The sequence below is a fragment of the Pongo pygmaeus genome, chromosome 20, assembly GCF_028885625.2.
Source record: "Pongo pygmaeus isolate AG05252 chromosome 20, NHGRI_mPonPyg2-v2.0_pri, whole genome shotgun sequence".
Classification (NCBI taxonomy): Eukaryota; Metazoa; Chordata; class Mammalia; order Primates; family Hominidae; genus Pongo; species Pongo pygmaeus.
Window position 1 is genome coordinate 64,225,219 of NC_072393.2, and position 18,429 is coordinate 64,243,647.

Sequence of the window (18,429 nt, forward strand, 5' to 3'; positions counted from 1 at the left end):
GTCTCACCAACAATGTCCAGAGACCCCCCTGAACCCCCCAGCAACACAGAGAAGAATTGTGCCCCAAGATGGGATTATATCTAGAGCCTCATCCATACTGGACTTAGACAATTTAGATGAGATTGGAGACTTTATTTAGCTCAGTGTGGAGGCACACACCTGTAGTCCCAGCTGCTCAGGAGGCTAAGGCAGGAGAATCGCTTGAACCCAGGAGACAGAGGTGGCAGTGAGCCAGGATTGCGCCACTGCACTCTAGCCTGGGCAATAAAGCAAGACTGTCTCAAAAAAAAATAATAAAAATAGTAAAAGGCATCAAATTTTGGAGGGGAAATACCTATTGGTGAACTGAAAACTCGACAACAGTTCTGGTGTGTGGGATAACATGTTAATAGCCTTGATCATTTTGAATTTCATAATCCTAAATGGGATTTTGTTTTTGAGATGGAGTTTCACTCTTGTTGCCCAGGCTGGAGTGCCATGGCACTATCTCAGGTCACTGCAACCTCTGCCTCCCGGGTTCAAGTGATTCTTCTGCCTCAGCCTCCCGAGTAGCTGGGATTACAGGCATGTGCCACCACGCCCGGCTAATTTTGTATTTTTAGTGGAGACGGGGTTTCTCCATGTTGGTCAGGCTGGTCTTGAACTTCTGACCTCAGGTGATCTGGCTGCCTCGACCTCCCTAAGTGCCAGGATTACAGGTATGAGCCACTGTGCCCGGCCTTTTGGGATTGGTTTAAAGAGCTGTGGAAGACAATTGAGCAATTACGACAAACAGAGATTAGCAATGGAGTTCCTAGTATATTTGAAAATGAATAAAATTGTTCCTGGGAAAATTAACAATAGTGATCTCAGTCTAAATTACAGAGTAAGCGATTCAGAGAGGATAATATGCCACATATGCATAGATTTGTTTAAAACAATAGTGAATTATATAGCACTGTAAAAATTGAAAAAATACTATTAGAACAACAATTAGGTTGATGAAGCACAATAAGAGACTAATGAAAGAAATGAAATTACTTAATATCGAAATGTATAAAATAAATTTAAGCCATATACAAGCATGCCAAATTAACTTGTGAGATTAACAAAGATTGTATTAATTGGGGAAAAAGACTAGGAGTCTGCAAATCCTAAGATTACGCTTAACACTAAGCCTCTTACAAACTTCAAGTTTTCAAAAAGGCTCAAGGTTTTCTGGTACAGAGGTACTATGGGAGCACAGTTCAGATTTAACTTAACATTACGTTATTTAGGCCAGGCGCGGTGGCTGACAACTGTAATCTCAGCACTTTGGGAGGCTGAGGCGGGTGGATCACGAGGTCAGGAGATGGAGACCATCCTGGCTACCACAGTGACACCCCGTCTCTACTGAAAATACAAAAAATTAGCCGGGTGTGGTGGCAGGCGCCTGTAGTCCCAGCTACTTGGGAGGCTGAGGCAGGAGAATGGCATGAACCCGGGAGGCGGAGCTTGCGGTGAGCTGAGATCACACCACTGCACTCCAGCCTGGGTGACAGAGCAAGACTCCACCTCAAAAAAAAAAAAGAAAATTACAGTCTTTAGGAAACTAGATATTCATCAGACAGTGTATGTGACCAGAATAAATTTTGCCAGAATAAGCCATCTTATGACGTCTAGATGACACACTAAATACTTATACTGATTCAGAATTACCTGAGCTACTTCAACATAGGACATAGCAAAATACTGATAATTACATTACTATATACTTATAAAAGATGCTTTCAGCCGGGTGCAGTGGCTCACACCTATAATCCCAGCCCTTCGGAAGGCCGAGGCAGGCGGATCATCTGAAGACAGGAGTTCCAGACCAGCCTGGCCAACATGGTGAAACCCCATCTCTACTAAAAATACTAACATTAGGCAGGAGAATTGCTTGAATCCGGGAGGCAGAGGTTGCAGTGAGCAGAGATTACGCCTACTCCAGCCTGGGTGACAAGAGCAAAACTCCGTCAAAAAAAACAAAAAACAAAACCATGCTTTCAAATCTGCTTCAGAGTCCTTATATTCAGGATTATCTATTTGTAACTTACAACTTTTTACAAATATTTTTCTTACACTAAATTAGAAAGAATGTTTGGTCTTGCAGGTGTCTGAGAATCTTTAGTGAAATACCCCTACAGATTCTATTTTGAAATCATGGTTTTAAAAAAAGCAAAAATATTTATTTCCAATTAATTGCTACAGAGATGCCAAATGTCCACTCAGTAGTTGTGAGTAAAACAAATTGTCTTATTGCTCTTCACTTCACAGGCAAATAAACTCTTTGAGTGATTGTGTGAAGTTCAGAGTATTTGGTCAGGGATGAAATGGAGGCTAATCCAGACAGGTTATAAGAGAAAATATGGAATAGAGATTCTAGGGGCACTAAAGCAAATGCATGAGGTGGTCTATGCTTCTGAGTCCCTCATAGTATGTTCCTTCTGAGTATTTGTATTCTAAACCTCAAAATTACAATTTTTTATATAACATTTCTTACTGGATTCTCCAAGATATAGTCTACTTTTTGAAGAATATGACATTTATGTAGAAATAGTGGTTACTTACCAAACTGGTATTTGCTACTAGGAAAGTAGCATCAGTTTTTGGCATGGGCATCTGAACTCTGAGAATAAGGTTTGGGATTCCATGACCTCATCTCCTTGCTGGGAAATGATGGTCATTTTATTCTTCCACCTGTCATTGCAGTGACAGTGTCTCCAAGAGGATTGGAGATAATCTCTGAAAAATATTTTTGAAGTTAGAAAATTGTGGAGAGTTATTAACATTAATTACTGGAGTTATCCATTTAGAATGACATCATACCTAAAAGAGAAAAATATCTGTGAAATGGGAACAAATAAAGGTAAATAGAGGAAACAGTTCTAAGACATGAGACATGTAAGTTGAACCCTTGGCTATGCTGGAATCTTGGCTCCTATAAAATTCTTTTTTTTTTTTTTTGAGATGTCTTGCTCTGTCGCCCAGGCTGGAGTGCAATGGCGCGATCTCTGCTCACTGCAACCTCCGCCTCCCAGGTTCAAACAATTCTTCTGCCTCAGCCTCCCAAGTAGCTGGGATTACAGGCGCCCACCACCGCGCCCGGCTAATTTTTGTATTTTTAGTAGCAACGGGGTTTTGCCATGTTGGCCAGGCTGGTTTTGAACTCCTGACCTCAGGTGATCCGCCCGCCTCGGCCTCCCAACGTTCTGGGATTACAGTCGTGAGCCACCGCGCCCAGCCAAAATTCTTATTTCTACAGAGTGTGACATTTTTTCATTCATATGAATGGTGAGGAATAACAAACTTGGAAGGAAAGAAATAGTAAAAAGAGAGTGAGAGTACAAAGGTGAAACAGTTGAGGGAAAGCATTACTCAACATCTTATCTGGTTCAGAGGCTCATCTAGATTTGTATTTACAGCAGTGAACAACCTACAAAGAAACGTATTCTCAAGTAGGCTTTATTCAAATTAAGAGATGTGGTCTGGAAATAATAAAGAAAATATTGGAAAATATACACTAAGTTATAAAGAGACAGATTCTATGGAAAATATCAGAATACCAGCACCAAGTAATAAACGTGAAGTAGGTAGAATTTCTATAGTAAATTTCTATAGTCAGGGTTGTCCTTATAGTGGAGATAATATTTGAGCATATATTTAAAGCAGAGCAGAGAGAGTGATTTGTAAACACAGGGAAAATGTGCTATGGAAAAGAAATAGCCAGTACAGTGTCCAAAAAGCAGGAGCTTGCCTGGAAGTGAAACAAATCATGTGGTCAAAGCACAATTCAAGAGTGACTGGTGATGGTTTTTATACCATCAAAAATCTCCCCAATGTGCACAATTACCCATGTATCCATTCACATGCCATTATCTCAGACCTCCTTGTCAACTGTCTTCTCAAACATATTCTTCCTTGCCCTTGATCACATTGCCAGGTCATGGAGTGCTGTCTTGTGAAATACTTGTTCTTTGGATACTTATTCCTCCCCATAAAAAGGTTTACAAGGTATGTCACTTGTGACTTCACCTATGGGGAAAATTTTGATCCCCAACTATCTTTCAAGAGGATGCAGAATATGGCTCTGAGGCAGCCACAATTTTTTTTTTTTGAAATTTATCTTTTTTTCCCACCCTGCCTTATGGTGCTGACACAATCTTTTTTATTACTAGGTTTTTAAGAGCACTTTTAGGTTTGCAGTAAAATTAAGGGGAAGGTAAAGAGATATTCCATATACTCCCTGTACCTACATATGCATAGCACCCCCCCACCCCAACCGGAGTGGCACATTTGTAACAATTATAAACCTACACTGACACATCATTATCATCCAAAGTCCCTACTTTACATTAGGGTTCACTCTTAGTGTTGCACATTCTATGTGTTTGGACAAAGGTACAATGACACATGTCCACTATTAGAGTGTCATATAAAATAGTTACTAATCCTCTGTGCTCCACAAATTCATCCCTCCTACCCTTCTAAACCCCCAGCAACCACTGATCTTTTTACTCTTTCATACTTTTACCTTTTCTCAAATGTCATTAATTGGAATCATACAGCATATTGCCTTTTCAGATTGGCCTCTTTCATTTAGTGGTATGCATACAAGGTACCTCCATGTTTTTTCACGTCTTGAAGATTCATTTACCTTCAGCATTGAGTAGTGTTCCATTGTCTAGATATACTACAGTTTCTTTTGTTTCTTTCTTTCTTTTTTTTTTTTTTTTTTTGAGACGGAGTCTTGCTCTGTCGCCCAGGCTGGAGTGCAGTGACATGATCTCGGCTCACTGCAACCTCCACCTCCCGGGTTCACGCCACTCTCCTACCTCAGCCTCTCGAATAGCTGGGACTACAGGTGCCCATCACCATGCCCGGCTAATTTTTTTTTTTTGTATTTTTAGTAGAGATGGGGTTTCACCATGTTAGCCAGGATGGTCTCGATCTCCTGACCTCATGATCCGCCCACCTCGGTCTCCCAAAGTGCTGGGATTACAGGCGTGAGCCACCGCGCCCGGCAATATACTACAGTTTCTAATCCATTCACTTACTGAAGGACATTTTTGTTGCTTCCAAGGTATGCCAATTTTGGATAAAACTGCTATACACATACATGTACAGGTTTTTGTGTGGACATAAATTTTCCACTCATATGGATAAATTCTGAAAAATATGGTTACCGCATTGTATGGTAAAAATGTGTTTAGTTTTGTAAGAAACCACCAAACTCCATTTCAAAGTGGCTGTACAACTTTGCATTCCCATCAGCAATGAGAGCTCCTGTTGCTGTACATTTTCTCAACCATTTGCAGTTGTCAGTGTTACAGAGGTTGTTCATTCTAATAGATGTGTAGTGGTATCTCAGTGCTGTTTTAATTTTCACTTCCCTGATGACATATGATGGGGATTATCTTTTCATACACTTATTTGCCATCTGTGTATCTTCTCTGGTGAGGTGTCTAAACCTAAAGTCTTTGCCCATTTCGTTTTTTAATCAAGATGTTTCTTTTTTTTCTTTTTTCTTTTTGAAACGGAGTCTCGCACTGTCACTAGGCTGGAGTGTCGTGGCATGATCTCAGCTCACTGCAACCTCCACCTCCTGGATTCAAGCGATTCTCCTGCCTCAGCCTCCCAAGCTGGGACTACAGGCGTGCGCCACCACGCCCAGGTAATTTTTGTATTTTTTAGTAGAGACAGAGTTTCACCATGTTTGCCAGGATGGTCTTGATCTCTTGACCTTGTGATCCACCTGCCTCAGCCTTCCAAAGTGCTGGGATTACAGGCATAAGCCACCAAACCCAGCCCTGAAAAATTTACACAATTATACAAAACTTACTTAACCTATGCTTCATTACCTCATGAGGAGTACTGGGAAGTTTTGAGTACGTGCAATGGATGGAAACATTGAATTTGGACATAAAGAGTTGTGTCCTTTTTTTTTTGGAGACAGAGTCTCGCTCTGTCACCCAGGCTGGAGTGCAGTGGTGGGATCTCGACTCACTGCAACCTTCACTTCCCAGGTTCAAGTGATTCTGATTCTCCTGCCTCAGCCTCCTGAGTAACTGGGATTACAGGTGCCACCACCACGCCCGACTAATTTTGGAATTTTTAGTGGAGACCGGGTTTCCCCATGTTGGCCAGGCTGGTCTTGAACTCCTGACCTTAGGTGATTCACCCACCTCGGCCTCCCAAAGTGCTGGGATTACAGGTGTGAGCCACTGTGCCCAGCCAGTTATGTCATTTTTCACTAGTTTTTCAGTTGATTACCTGAAAGTATGAATTTTCAAAGCATAATAGGATTCAGCAGTCTCAGGTAGGAAAAAGGCAACCTGGAAAGATCCCTGCATGTGAATGCACACACAGCTTTCAGGGATCTGAGGAAATCCAGCATGTGTGGGATGTAGAGGAGATATATGGTAGGAGGTGAAGCAATATGTAATGGTTGGTTCTGTAATATAGGCCCAGCCAAGAACTCTAACCTTTTTCCTAAAAACAATGACAAGCCCATTGTGAGATCTAACCAGATGTACAATAGTAGTCATTCCACTTATAAATTTTTGTAGTAAATGTGTAAACAAATACATTATATATTTGATAAAATCATTTTGCAACTTTTAATTTTATTTTATTTTACTGGTATTAATTTGTCCTAAAGGATCATTTTTATTGTGAAATGTAAAATTTGATCTATCTAATATATATAAAATGTATATGTGTACATTTAACAATGTGCATATATGTACCTTAAAATCATATAAACTTTCTGGGCGACGGAGTGAGGCCCTGTTTAAAATAATGATAATAATTTGATATTTTATGCATTAAAAACTTTTGGCTGGGCATGGTGACTCATGCTTGTAATCTCAGCAGTTTGGGAGGCTGAGGCAAGAAGATTGCATGGCCCTAGGAGTTTGAGACTAGCCTGGGCCCTATAGGGAGACCCCATTCCTACAATAATTTTTTTTTTTTAACTAGCCAGGTGTGGTGGTGTGCTTGTAGTCCCAGCTACTCAAGAGGCTGAGGTGGGAGGATCACTTGAGCCCAGGAGGTGGAGGCTGTAATGAGCTATGATTGTTCCACTGTACTCCAGCCTGGACAACAGAGTGAGACCCTGTCTCAAAAAAAAAATTAAATGTTTTGATTATACAAGGAAAATGAACATTTATGTATTAAAGCTTCATGTTTTATGAACAAAACTGACTTTGCAGGCAGGAGAGCGTTTTCTGGGGGCACCAGAAGCAGGGAACTTTCCTTGTCTGTTGGCTTCAGGGCTGCCCACTATCCCTCCTCTATCTTCCCATCATAGCCCTGTCTGGTGTCTTGTCCCTGACAAAACCTACGAAAAGTGACTTTAACACTTCAGGCTGCATGCATTTGAAGAGCAATAAGATAACGTTTTTTCGCTTCCCGCTACCAGTGGAGATCTGCTGAGGTGGGCTGCATGGAATCTGAAATGATGTCTAAATACTGAAGTGAACCTCTACACTAGAGACTGATATACAGCTGACCCTTAAACGACGCAGGGGTCAGGGATACCGACCCCCGCGGAATTGAAAATGCTTGTATTACTTTTGACTCCCCTAGACCTTTACTACTAATAGCCAACTGTTGCCCGGAAGCCTTATGAAGTTGCCCAGAAGCCTTATGAATTACATAAACTCCCAGTTGATTAACACATTTTGTATGATATATGCATGATATATGCATAACATATATGATATATGCATTTTGTATGATATATGCATTATATATATTTTCGTATAAGAACTATACTTATACTAAAACAGACTAGAGAAAGGGTATCAGGAAAAGTATAAGAGGCTCGTTGATATTCCACCCAATTGAAAAAAGGAAAATAAAAGAATACGGAAGGGAAAATACATTTACTAATCATTAAATGGAAGTGGATCATCATAAAGGTCTTCATCCTTGTGTTCTTCATGCTGGGCAAGAGAATGAAGAGGGGCTGGTCTTGCTCTCTCTGGGGCAAGAGGTCGGGGAGCTGGAAGAGGTAAGAAAAGGAGCACACTCGAAGTAACGTTTATTGGAAAAAAAAAAAAAACACCTACGTGTAAATGGACCCGCACAGCTCAAACCTGTGTTGTTCAAGTGTCAACCTACTTAAGACCTCAAACACCGAAGCCACTCAGTCGCCCTGGAGTGCGGCAGACGCAGCTTCCTAGCGCTCCCAGCTGTCTGCACACAAGGCGCCCTCCGTCGCAGCCTTGGGGAGACTACATTACCCAGAAAGCCTTGCGTCGAGCGGCAGTACTTTGATCCAATGAAAATTCAAGACAGGGGCATTTCCGTGTGGGTGTACCCCGCCCCCTCAGGGCGGGACATCTGGCGTCTTCGCAGCGGTCATTTTGGCTGCCCTGAGGTCTGTTCTATCCGTCAGCCGCTTTGGTGTGCTGCATCCGGATCGAAGTGACGGACCGTGAAGCCGCGAGAATCAGGTCTGAGGGTCGGGGGCAGAGCCGCCCGCGAGGCCGGCCTGGGGATAGCGGTGCTCGGGTTCTCCCCGGGTCTCCCGCAGCTCCCGGTCCAGCTCCGCCCACAGACTCGGATGGCGACCGTACTGAGGGACCCGGCTTCGGTGAGCGCTGCTATCTCCGGGCCTCCCCCGGCCGAGATTCTTAAGTCCCCAGTGAGGGGCACCAGCTCACGTCTCTGTAGCACAGGGTCGGGGACACTGAGGCTCGTGGGTGGGGCCCCTATTTCTGACATCCGATGTGGTGGGCAGGGGTACAAGGGACAGGACCGGCGCGTGCAGAGCTTGGACGGGCGACCGAGAAGGGGGCATTCAGGAACCTGGGCTCCACATTGTTACTGCAGGGAACAAAGTTTGAGAGAGATCTACCTTTATTCTTAGGGCCGTGGGAGCCATAGAGAGCTTTCGCAAACGAGAGACACCATCTGAGTTAGAATTTGAAAAATCCTCTGCAGGCTGTTCAGTGGAAGAAAAGACTTTAGAGATGAATGAGGACGTTGAGGCAGAGGGAGGCTGAATATTTTTCCAAGGCCACACAACTGGTGAGAGGCAGCACTAAGGACCGAGGCGCACAGGTTAGACAGTCGACCCAAAGTTACGTGGCTCTGGGCCGGGGCAAGGGTACAGAGAAGGCCTGTGCCCATGGAGCACTGCCATGATCACATTCCTCTGAGGCCTGCGTCTTTCCACAGGTTCCCATAGCTACAGAGGTGCTTTTCAGACTTACACAGGTAAGTGGAGGTATCTCAGCCCCTCACTGGTCTGGAATGTCCCTCCTCCCTCCCCAGACAGATATTTTGTTTAGATTTGTGGTGTCATGGGACTCACCTACCATTCTCTCAGCCTTTGGTTTGGGAACCCGGGAGAATCCCTGAGCTCAGGATCCTGAGTCCAGGCCAACGTTTCCATTTGGAGCAGCCAATGGAAAGAGGGGTGAAAATTTGATAGGAACAGGTAGGTACCAGCTTTTGGAACTCCTTGGAGGTGAGGCTGAGCTGGTTCAGGGAACTGCAGGTTTCCTTTATTTCTTTGAAGTTTGGCATCTGTTGTGAGGAAGTTGGAGTTTGGGATCAGAGGAGGGAGATTTATCTAATCCAAGTGTTGACAGGATACAGAGTGGAAAACAGAATGAACACAGTGACTAATGGGAATGTGAAGAGACAGCAGGGATCAATGACACCAAGGTCTGGTGTCTCTTCTGACTTGGGGATCTTGGGAGGAGAATGTATGGGGACATGGATTTTGAGTCTTCCAAAGTGAGACTGTTCATGGTTTCATCAATCCCTATTATGCTAGGGAAGTGTGACCTTTGAAGATGTGGCCGTGTACTTCTCCTGGGAGGAATGGGATCTCCTTGATGAGACTCAGAAACACCTGTACTTCAGTGTGATGCTGGAGAACTTTGCACTTACATCCTCCCTGGGTAAGGCCCTCATACTCACCCTTGTGCCCTGGACTAGGCTCTCTGTTTCTCCTTTTCCTCAGGAGCAGCTCTTTCCTCATATCTGGACCATAGGCACTGCCTCCTTCCCCAGTTCCCTGGGTAGATGTTGTGGACTGAGTGCAAGCCTACTTCCCTTATCGTCCCAGCCCAAAAGCATCTTGGGTAAGGATTTGGGATCAGTAGTCTTACAGTAAGCCTAATAGATCCCACCTGACTTGCCTTTTCCCTGTCTGGTGACTTTCTAGATCTATGGCACCCAGTTTTCCCTCCCTTCATGTACCTAACATTTATTTGTGCTTGACTGTAACATGAAATGTAGTCACTGACATTGTCACTATTTACACAGACTGTTCTTCAACCACCAACCTTTCCATTAACAGCAGAACGCTCTAACGAATTGCGCCACAGAGACACTACACAGACTGTTCTTATAGAAATCTCCTTCAAGGTGTTTTTCTTTGTTTTTAGTTGTAAAATATATATAACAAAATTTACCATTTTAATCATTTTCAAGTATATAGTTCAGCAGCATTTAGTACATTCACATTGTTGTGCAACCATCACCGCCATCCTTCTATAGTACTTTTTCATCTTATAAAACTGAAACTTTGTACTCATTAAATAATAACTCTTCCCATCCCCTGGCAACCACCATTTTACTTTTGGTCTGTATGAATTTGTCTACTGTAAGTACTTCATATGAGTGGGATCACAAAATATTTGTTCTTTTCTATCTGGCTTACTTCACTTAGCATAATATTTTCAAGGTTCATCCATGTTGTAATATATATCAGAATTGCTTCTTTTTAAGGCTGAATAATATTCTTTTGTATGTATTACAGTTTGTTTATCCATTCCTTCATCAGTGGACACAGGTTGTTTTCACCTTCTGGCTGTTGTGAATATTACGTGAACATGGGTGTACAGATACGTATTTGTGTCCTTGCTTTCAATTCTTTTGGGTATTGGCCCAAAAGTAGAATTTCTGGATCATAAGGTAATTATTTTTAATTTTTAAGGAACCACTAAAATTGTTTTTCATAGCAGCTGCACCGTTTTACATTCCCACAAGCAGCTGACAAAGGTTCCAGTTTCTTCACACCCTCACCATCACTTGTTATTTTCTGATTTTTTTGATAAGTCATCCAAATTGGTGTGAGGTGATATCTCATTGTGGTTGTGATTTGCAGATTACTGATATTGAGCATCGATTCATGTGCTGATTGGCTATTTGTATATCTTCAAATGATATTGCTTATTCAAGTCCTTTGTCTATTTTTAAATTAGGTTTTATTAATTATAATTAGAAGTATTAAATATAATTTTTTATTGAGCTTTAAGAGTTATCTGTGTGTTCTAGATATTCCCTTATCAGATATGTGACTTGCAAATGTTTTCTCTTATTTTGTGGGTTACACTTTTAGTGTGTTGATAGGATCCTTTGATGTACAAGTTTCTCATTTTGATGAATTCAGTTTTACTTTTATTGTCTATGCTTTTTATATCATATCCAAGGAATCATTAACAAGTCCCATGTCGTGAAGCTTTTTCCTTGTTTTAAGACTTTTATAGTTTTAGTGCTTACATTCAGATCTTTGATCTGTTTTGAATTAATTTTTATATGTGGTGTCAGGTAAGGGACCAACTTCATTCTTTCACGTGTAGATATCCAGTTTTCCTAGCATCATGTGTTGAAAAATCTGTCTTCTTTCTCCTAGTCAAAAATCATTTGGCCAGATATTTGAGGGTTTATTTCTGGGGTCTCTTCTAGTCCATTGATCTATATGTCTTTCTTTATGGGAATACCACACTGTTTTAATTTCTATAGCCTTGCAGTAAGTTTTGAAATTACGAACTGTGAGTCTTCCAACTTTCATCCTTTTCAAGATTGTTTTAGCTATTCTGTGTCTCTCGATATTTCAGATGAATTTTGGATAGATTTTTTTATTTCTGCAAAATAACGTCATTTGGATTTTGATAGGTATCGCACTTTCTATAGATTACTTTGGCTAGTATAGACATCTTAACAATATTGAGCCCTCTAGTCTATGAGCAGGCATGTGATCTATTTTCTTTTATTAATGTTTTATTTAATTCATTTTAGCAATATTTTGTAGTTTCTAGTGTACAAGGCTTTTACTTATTTAGTTAAGTTAATCTTTAATGTTTTATTCTTTTTGATATAAGTGGAATTGTTTACTTTTCAAATTGTTTACCATTAGTGTATAGAAACGTAACTGATTTTTGCGTGTTGTATTTATATTCTTTTATTTGCTGAATTTCCTTATTAGTTGTAACAGTTTTTCAGTGGAATCTTTATGGTATTCCATGTATATCATCTGTGAGCAGGGATAATTTTACTCCTCCTTTCCCATTTTGGTCCCTTTTCTTTCTTTTTCTTGCCTAATTGCTATGTTGAACAGAATTGCTAAAAGTAGGCATCCTTATCTTGTCCTTAATCTTAGAGGAAAATCTTTCAGTCTTTCATTGTTGAGTATAATTTTAGCTGTGGGTTTTTTTTTTTTTTCTTGCATATGGATTTTATTATGTTTAGGTAATTTCCCTGTATTCCTGGTTTCCTGAGTGTTTTCCCCACGAAAAAGTGTTGCATATTGTCTGATGCTTTCAGTGCATCAGCTGAGATGATCGTTTTAATTTTTTTAGAGATGAGGTCTTGCTATATTACACAGGCTGGTCTTAAGCTCCTGGCCTCAAGAATCCTCCTGCCTCCCAAGTAGCTGGGATTACAAGTGCAAGCCACCACTTTGATCAGTTTTTGTTTGTTGAACAAAACTTGCATTCCAGGAATAAATTCTATCTGGTCGTAGTGCATAATCCTTTTAATATGCTGTTGAATTCAGTTTGCTAATGTTTGGTTGATGGTTTTTGCATTAATAATCATCAAGGATATTGGTCTGTAGTTTTATTTTCTTAGACAATCTTTGTGTCATTTGGAATCAGGGTAATGCTGGCCATACAGAATGAGTTTAGATGTGTATATGCTACAGTTTTTTGAGAGAATTTGAAAAGGATAAGTATTAGTTCTTAGTTAAATGGTTGATAGAAATCATCTGTGAAGCCATCAAGTCAAGGGCTTTTCTTTAAGGTTTGTCTTTTTTTTTTTTTTTTGAGACAGAGTATTGCTCTGACACCCAGGCTAGAGTGCAGTGGTGTGATCTTGGCTCACTGCAACCTCCACTTCCTGGATTCAAGCAATTCTCTTGCCTTGGCCTTCCGAGTAGCTGGGGTTACAGGCACGTGTCACCACACCTGGCTAATTTTTGTATTTTTAATAGAGACAGGGTTTCACCATGTTGGCCAGGCTGGTCTTGAACTCCTGACCTCAGGTGATCCACCCGCCTCAGCTTCCCAAAGTGCTGGAATTACAGGCATGAGCCACTGCACCCGGCCAGGTTTGTCAATTTTGATAACCTTTTCAAAGAAACACCTTTTGGTTTTGTTGATTTTTTTTATATTGTTTTTCTCTTCTCTATTTTATTTATCTAGGCTTTAGTGTTTATTGTTTTTTTCCTGCCAGCTTTGGTTTTAGTTTGTTCCTCTTTTTATAATCCCTTAAGTTGTAAAAATAGATTGTTGAGTTGAGATCTTTCTTCTTTTTAATGTTTATAGCTATAAATTTCCCGTTTAGTACTGCTTTTACTGCATCTCCAATTTGTTTCCCTTCTGATTTCTTCATGGCCCCATTGGTTGTTCAATATTGTATTAATTTCTACAGATTTGTAAATTGTTTAGTTTCCTTCTATTAAGAGTTCCCAACCTCATCCCACTGTGGTTGGAGAAGATACTTTTGTATGACGTGTGTCTAAATCAAATGAGGCTTAATTTATGGTCTGTCCTGGAGAATGTTCTATGTGCACATGAGGGGAATGTATATTCTGTTGTTGTTGGGTAGAATGCTCTTTATATATTTGTTAGAGCTAGTTGGTTGTTTAGGTCCTCTGTTTTCTCACTTCTCTCTGATTGTTCTATCCACTGCTGAGAGTCAGATATTGATGTCTCTAACTGTTATTGTAGAACTATCCATTTCTCCCTTCAATTCTGTCCATTTTTGCCTCATGTGTTTTGATGGTCTATTATTAGGTGCATAAGTGTTTATAAATGTTATATCTTCTTGCTCTACTGAACCTTTTATCAGTATATAATATTCTTTTATATCTCTTGTTACCCTTTTTGATTTAAAATCTCTATTGTATGATATTAATGTAGCCATTCTTACTCTTTTTTGCCTGCTATTTGCATGGAATATCTTTTTGTAGGCTGTCACTTTCACCTCATTTATATCTTTGGATCTAAAGCGAATCTCTTGTAGACATCATAAAGTTGGATCATGGGTTGTTTTTATTTTAACCCATTCTGCCAATCTTTGTCTTTTGGCAGAGTTTAAGCTAAAAGTTGGAAGCGTTTAAGGCATTTACGTTTAAGGTAATCACTGATAAGGAAGGGCTGACTTCTATCATTTTGCTCTTTGTTTTCCCCGTGTCTTATAGCCTTATAGCTTTTTTGATCCTAATTTCCTGCATTACTGCTTCTTTTGTGTTTGGCTCACTTTTTTTTTTTTTTTTTTTAGTGAAACTTCTTAATTCCTTGTCATTTCCTTTGTGTACTTTTTTTTTTTTTTTTTTTTTTAATGGAGTCTCGCTCTGTCGCCCAGGCTGGAGTGCAGTGGGGCAATCTCGGCTCACTGCGACCTCTGCCTCCCATATTCAAGCGATTCTCCTGCCTCAGCCTCCTGAGTAATCCCTCCTAGGATTACAAACGCACACCACCACACCCAGATAATTTTTGTATTTTTAGTAGAGACAGGGTTTCACCATGTTGGCCATGCTGGTCCCAAACTCCTGGCCTCAGTTGATCCACTCACCTCAGCCTCCCAAAGTGCTAAGATTACAGGTGTGAGCCACCACGCCCAGTTCTTCGTATACTTTATGTAGCTCTTTTTTTAAAATAGTTACCATGGGGATTACATTTAACATCCTAAAGTTACAACACTGTAACTTGAATTTATACAAACTTAACTTCTTTAACTTTCCTTGTTCTTTTTTGTGCCCTGTTGTTCTGGGCCAGTGTTAGTTGCTCACATGTCCTGTCTTTCCCTTAGGACTTACATCATCCTGGTCTCATGTAGTTGCTCAACTAGGGCTAGGGGAAGTGCCCTCTGTTCTTCACAGGATGTTCATGACTCCAGCCTCAGCAAGTTGGGATCAGAGAGGGCCTGGCCTACATGAATGGCACTTGGGAAAAGGCATGTCATCAGGTCTGTGTTTAAATTGCACCAGGAACCTGTCCTATTTGACTTGTCTTGATGCCATTGCCAGAGACACTTCACTTTGACCTTCCCCTCTTCATTCTTAACAGTTTACAAACTTGTTATTTCTACTACTTGTCATTTTTATTTTGACTTCTAGCTAACGCTAATCCTCACCTCTCTGGACTCCTTATCCTACCTGTTCTTTTCACTGTTCCCTCTGTAGCGTTCTTTAATATTATTTTGTCCTGAAGTGTGCATATCTCCCTTAATAGTCCCTGAACACCAGTTACTGTTCCAGTGAGATTTTCCTGGGCCTGGGCATACACTTCACAGCATCACTTGTCAGCAGCAGATATGATCCTGCTAAAAGCTATTATCAGAGGAATTAATTGTAGAACATGCCTCTTAGTCCTGGGCCATACCTTAGCCTTGTGGACTGTACCTGGGAGGGCCTACTCTATTCCGTAACCTTAGGGACCAGTAATGCACAACAGCTGCTTCCTCAACCTGACCCCCAACTCACTTTTCCTAAAAACAGGCTCATATACTGGTTCTTCGCTGTAACTGATGTGCATTTGCAATTGCATTGCCTCCTCCTAATAAAGGTAACAAGTACTTTACCATGACCTCTTTACTTTAGGTTGTTGGCGTGGAGTGGAACATGAGGAAACACCTTCTGAACAGAGAATTTCTGTAGAAAGAGTGCCACAGTTCAGGACTTCCAAAGAAGGTTCATCTTCCCAGAATGCTGACTCCTGTGAAATATGTGGCCTGGTCTTGAGAGATATTTTGCACTTGGCTGAACACCAAGGAACAAACTGTGGGCAGAAACTACACACATGTGGAAAACAATTCTACATCAGTGCAAATCTTCAACAGCACCAGAGGCAGCACATTAAAGAGGCACCTTTCAGAAGTTATGTGGACACAGCCTCATTTACACAGAGCTGCATAGTCCATGTGTCGGAGAAACCCTTTACCTGCAGGGAGATCAGGAAAGACTTCCTGGCCAACATGAGGTTTCTCCATCAAGAGGCCGCTCAAACAGGGGAGAAGCCAAATAACAGTAACAAGTGTGCGGTGGCCTTTGACAGTGGAAAAAGTCATCACAACTGGGGAAAATGCAGTAAAGCCTTTAGCCACACAGACACAATTGTTCAGGACCAGAGAATCCTCACTAGAGAAGGGCTCTTTGAGTGCAGTAAATGTGGGAAAGCATGTACGCGAAGATGTAACCTCATTCAGCACCAGAAAGTCCACAGTGAAGAAAGGCCTTATGAATGCAATGAATGTGGAAAATTCTTTACCTACTACTCCAGTTTCATTATACATCAGAGAGTTCATACTGGAGAAAGGCCTTATGAGTGCCCTGAATGTGGGAAATCCTTTAGTCAGATATACAGCCTCAATAGCCATAGGAAAGTTCACACTGGAGAAAGGCCTTATGAATGTGGGGAATGTGGGAAATCTTTTAGCCAAAGGTCCAACCTCATGCAGCATCGCAGAGTTCACACTGGAGAAAGGCCTTATGAATGCAGCGAATGTGGGAAATCTTTTAGCCAAAACTTCAGCCTGATTTACCACCAGAGAGTTCACACTGGAGAAAGACCTCATGAGTGCAATGAATGTGGAAAATCCTTTAGCCGAAGCTCCAGCCTCATTCACCACCGGAGACTTCACACTGGAGAAAGACCCTATGAGTGCAGTAAATGTGGGAAATCATTTAAGCAAAGCTCCAGCTTCAGTTCACATCGGAAAGTCCACACAGGGGAAAGGCCTTATGTGTGTGGGGAATGTGGGAAATCCTTTAGCCATAGCTCCAACCTTAAGAACCACCAGAGAGTTCACACTGGAGAAAGGCCTGTTGAGTGCAGTGAATGTAGCAAATCCTTTAGCTGTAAATCTAACCTCATTAAACACCTGAGAGTTCACACCGGAGAAAGGCCTTATGAGTGCAGTGAGTGTGGGAAATCCTTTAGCCAAAGTTCTAGCCTCATTCAACACCGGAGAGTTCACACTGGAAAAAGGCCTTATCAGTGCCATCAGTGTGGGAAATCCTTTGGCTGCAAATCTGTCCTCATTCAACACCAGAGAGTTCACATTGGAGAAAAGCCTTAGCTGTACTGAGAATATGCAATTTCCTTTTAGTGTAATTATACTGAAGGAGTACACCTGTGAGAGAGACAAGTACCTGATTTGGAAGCTCCAACATCTAAGGATATACAATGGGCGGATTCCCCTTAAGTTCCAGGTGTGTGTTACACTTTCTAATGTGCCATTTAGAAAGGGTTAGACTTTCTCACCTGCCATTTATGGCCCTTGCCATTTATGTCACTGACAGTTTCTGAGGCAGAAGCCATAGCATGTCTACCACCTGTGAGGTCCACACAGTGTGCATCATTTACCTCCTGAACCTGCTCAAGGAAGCAGACCTCTGTTTCTCCCCATTTGCTCGAAGAAATCATGAATAGTCTTGAGTCTTCCTCTCTGACAAATTAGGGCATGGACTTGACCCAGCTTTGTGCCAGAGAACCCAATATGAGTGTTGTTGGCAGCTTGCCAAGAAGGACTATCTTTTTCAAGACATGTTGGTTTCATGTGACACCTCCATGGATTTTTTCCAGCCTCTAAGTCACCAACTTGGGAACTGCTTGCCTCACATTGCTTTGTTTTTTACAATAATAAAGCCATTATTATTTAAGCTACCTTTATTTTGGCGTTTGATTCACTCTTTGAGGTGGTTCAAAAACAGAATTGGGCCCTGCCAGCTTTACAGAGTAAATACCTTTGGAGGGAGAGGGAGGTGTCATATTATTTGTATGCCTCAGAGACAACAGTATAATGGAAAAATACAACTGTCTTTCCAGTTTTGGCCTAATCCGAATTTGAATTATTGCCCAAGGCCTTCTAGGAAATACTGCAGGATTTTATGGTCTTAATTTGTGGACTGGATGCCAGGATTTTTTGTGGGCTCAAAGGACAACCCGAGGAAGTGGGAAATTGTGACAAACTCCGTTGCTTCTGGGAACAAGATGAATTTTGTTATCCTCGGGGGTTATTACATACCGCCCAGCACGGTTGAGGCAGTCTACCCCAGGTCCTGCCAAGGAACCAAGTGCCCCAATACAATTTAGTAGGCTACTGTCACTGTAAAATGATGGGGGAACCATAATTGGTGTGGAAACACTGGGTTACTAGGGAGTGAAGGAGACTGCAGCA

The 18,429-nt window shown here is 41.4% G+C and overlaps 1 protein-coding gene across 30 annotated transcripts; it reads left to right on the forward strand.

The window, feature by feature from the left end:
- The first annotated feature begins 2,836 nt into the window (after positions 1-2,836).
- On the forward strand, positions 2,837-17,921 carry ZNF211 (zinc finger protein 211). 30 transcript variants are annotated; one of them, XM_063658545.1, is made up of 6 exons: positions 8,313-8,602; positions 8,879-9,072; positions 9,190-9,228; positions 9,983-10,103; positions 15,061-15,216; positions 15,851-17,921. In XM_063658545.1, exons 2-6 carry the CDS (start codon positions 8,986-8,988, stop codon positions 17,326-17,328), a joined length of 1,881 nt encoding a protein of 626 aa, XP_063514615.1. In that variant the 5' UTR covers positions 8,313-8,602; positions 8,879-8,985; the 3' UTR covers positions 17,329-17,921. The 30 variants fall into 30 exon arrangements, with proteins under 30 accessions (XP_054320572.2, XP_063514613.1, XP_054320571.2 ...); XM_063658549.1 differs by having other exon boundaries at positions 8,314-8,602; positions 8,879-9,039; XM_054464597.2 differs by lacking the exons at positions 8,313-8,602; positions 8,879-9,072; positions 9,983-10,103 and adding exons at positions 2,837-5,674; positions 9,794-9,920.
- The last annotated feature ends 508 nt before the right edge of the window (positions 17,922-18,429 follow it).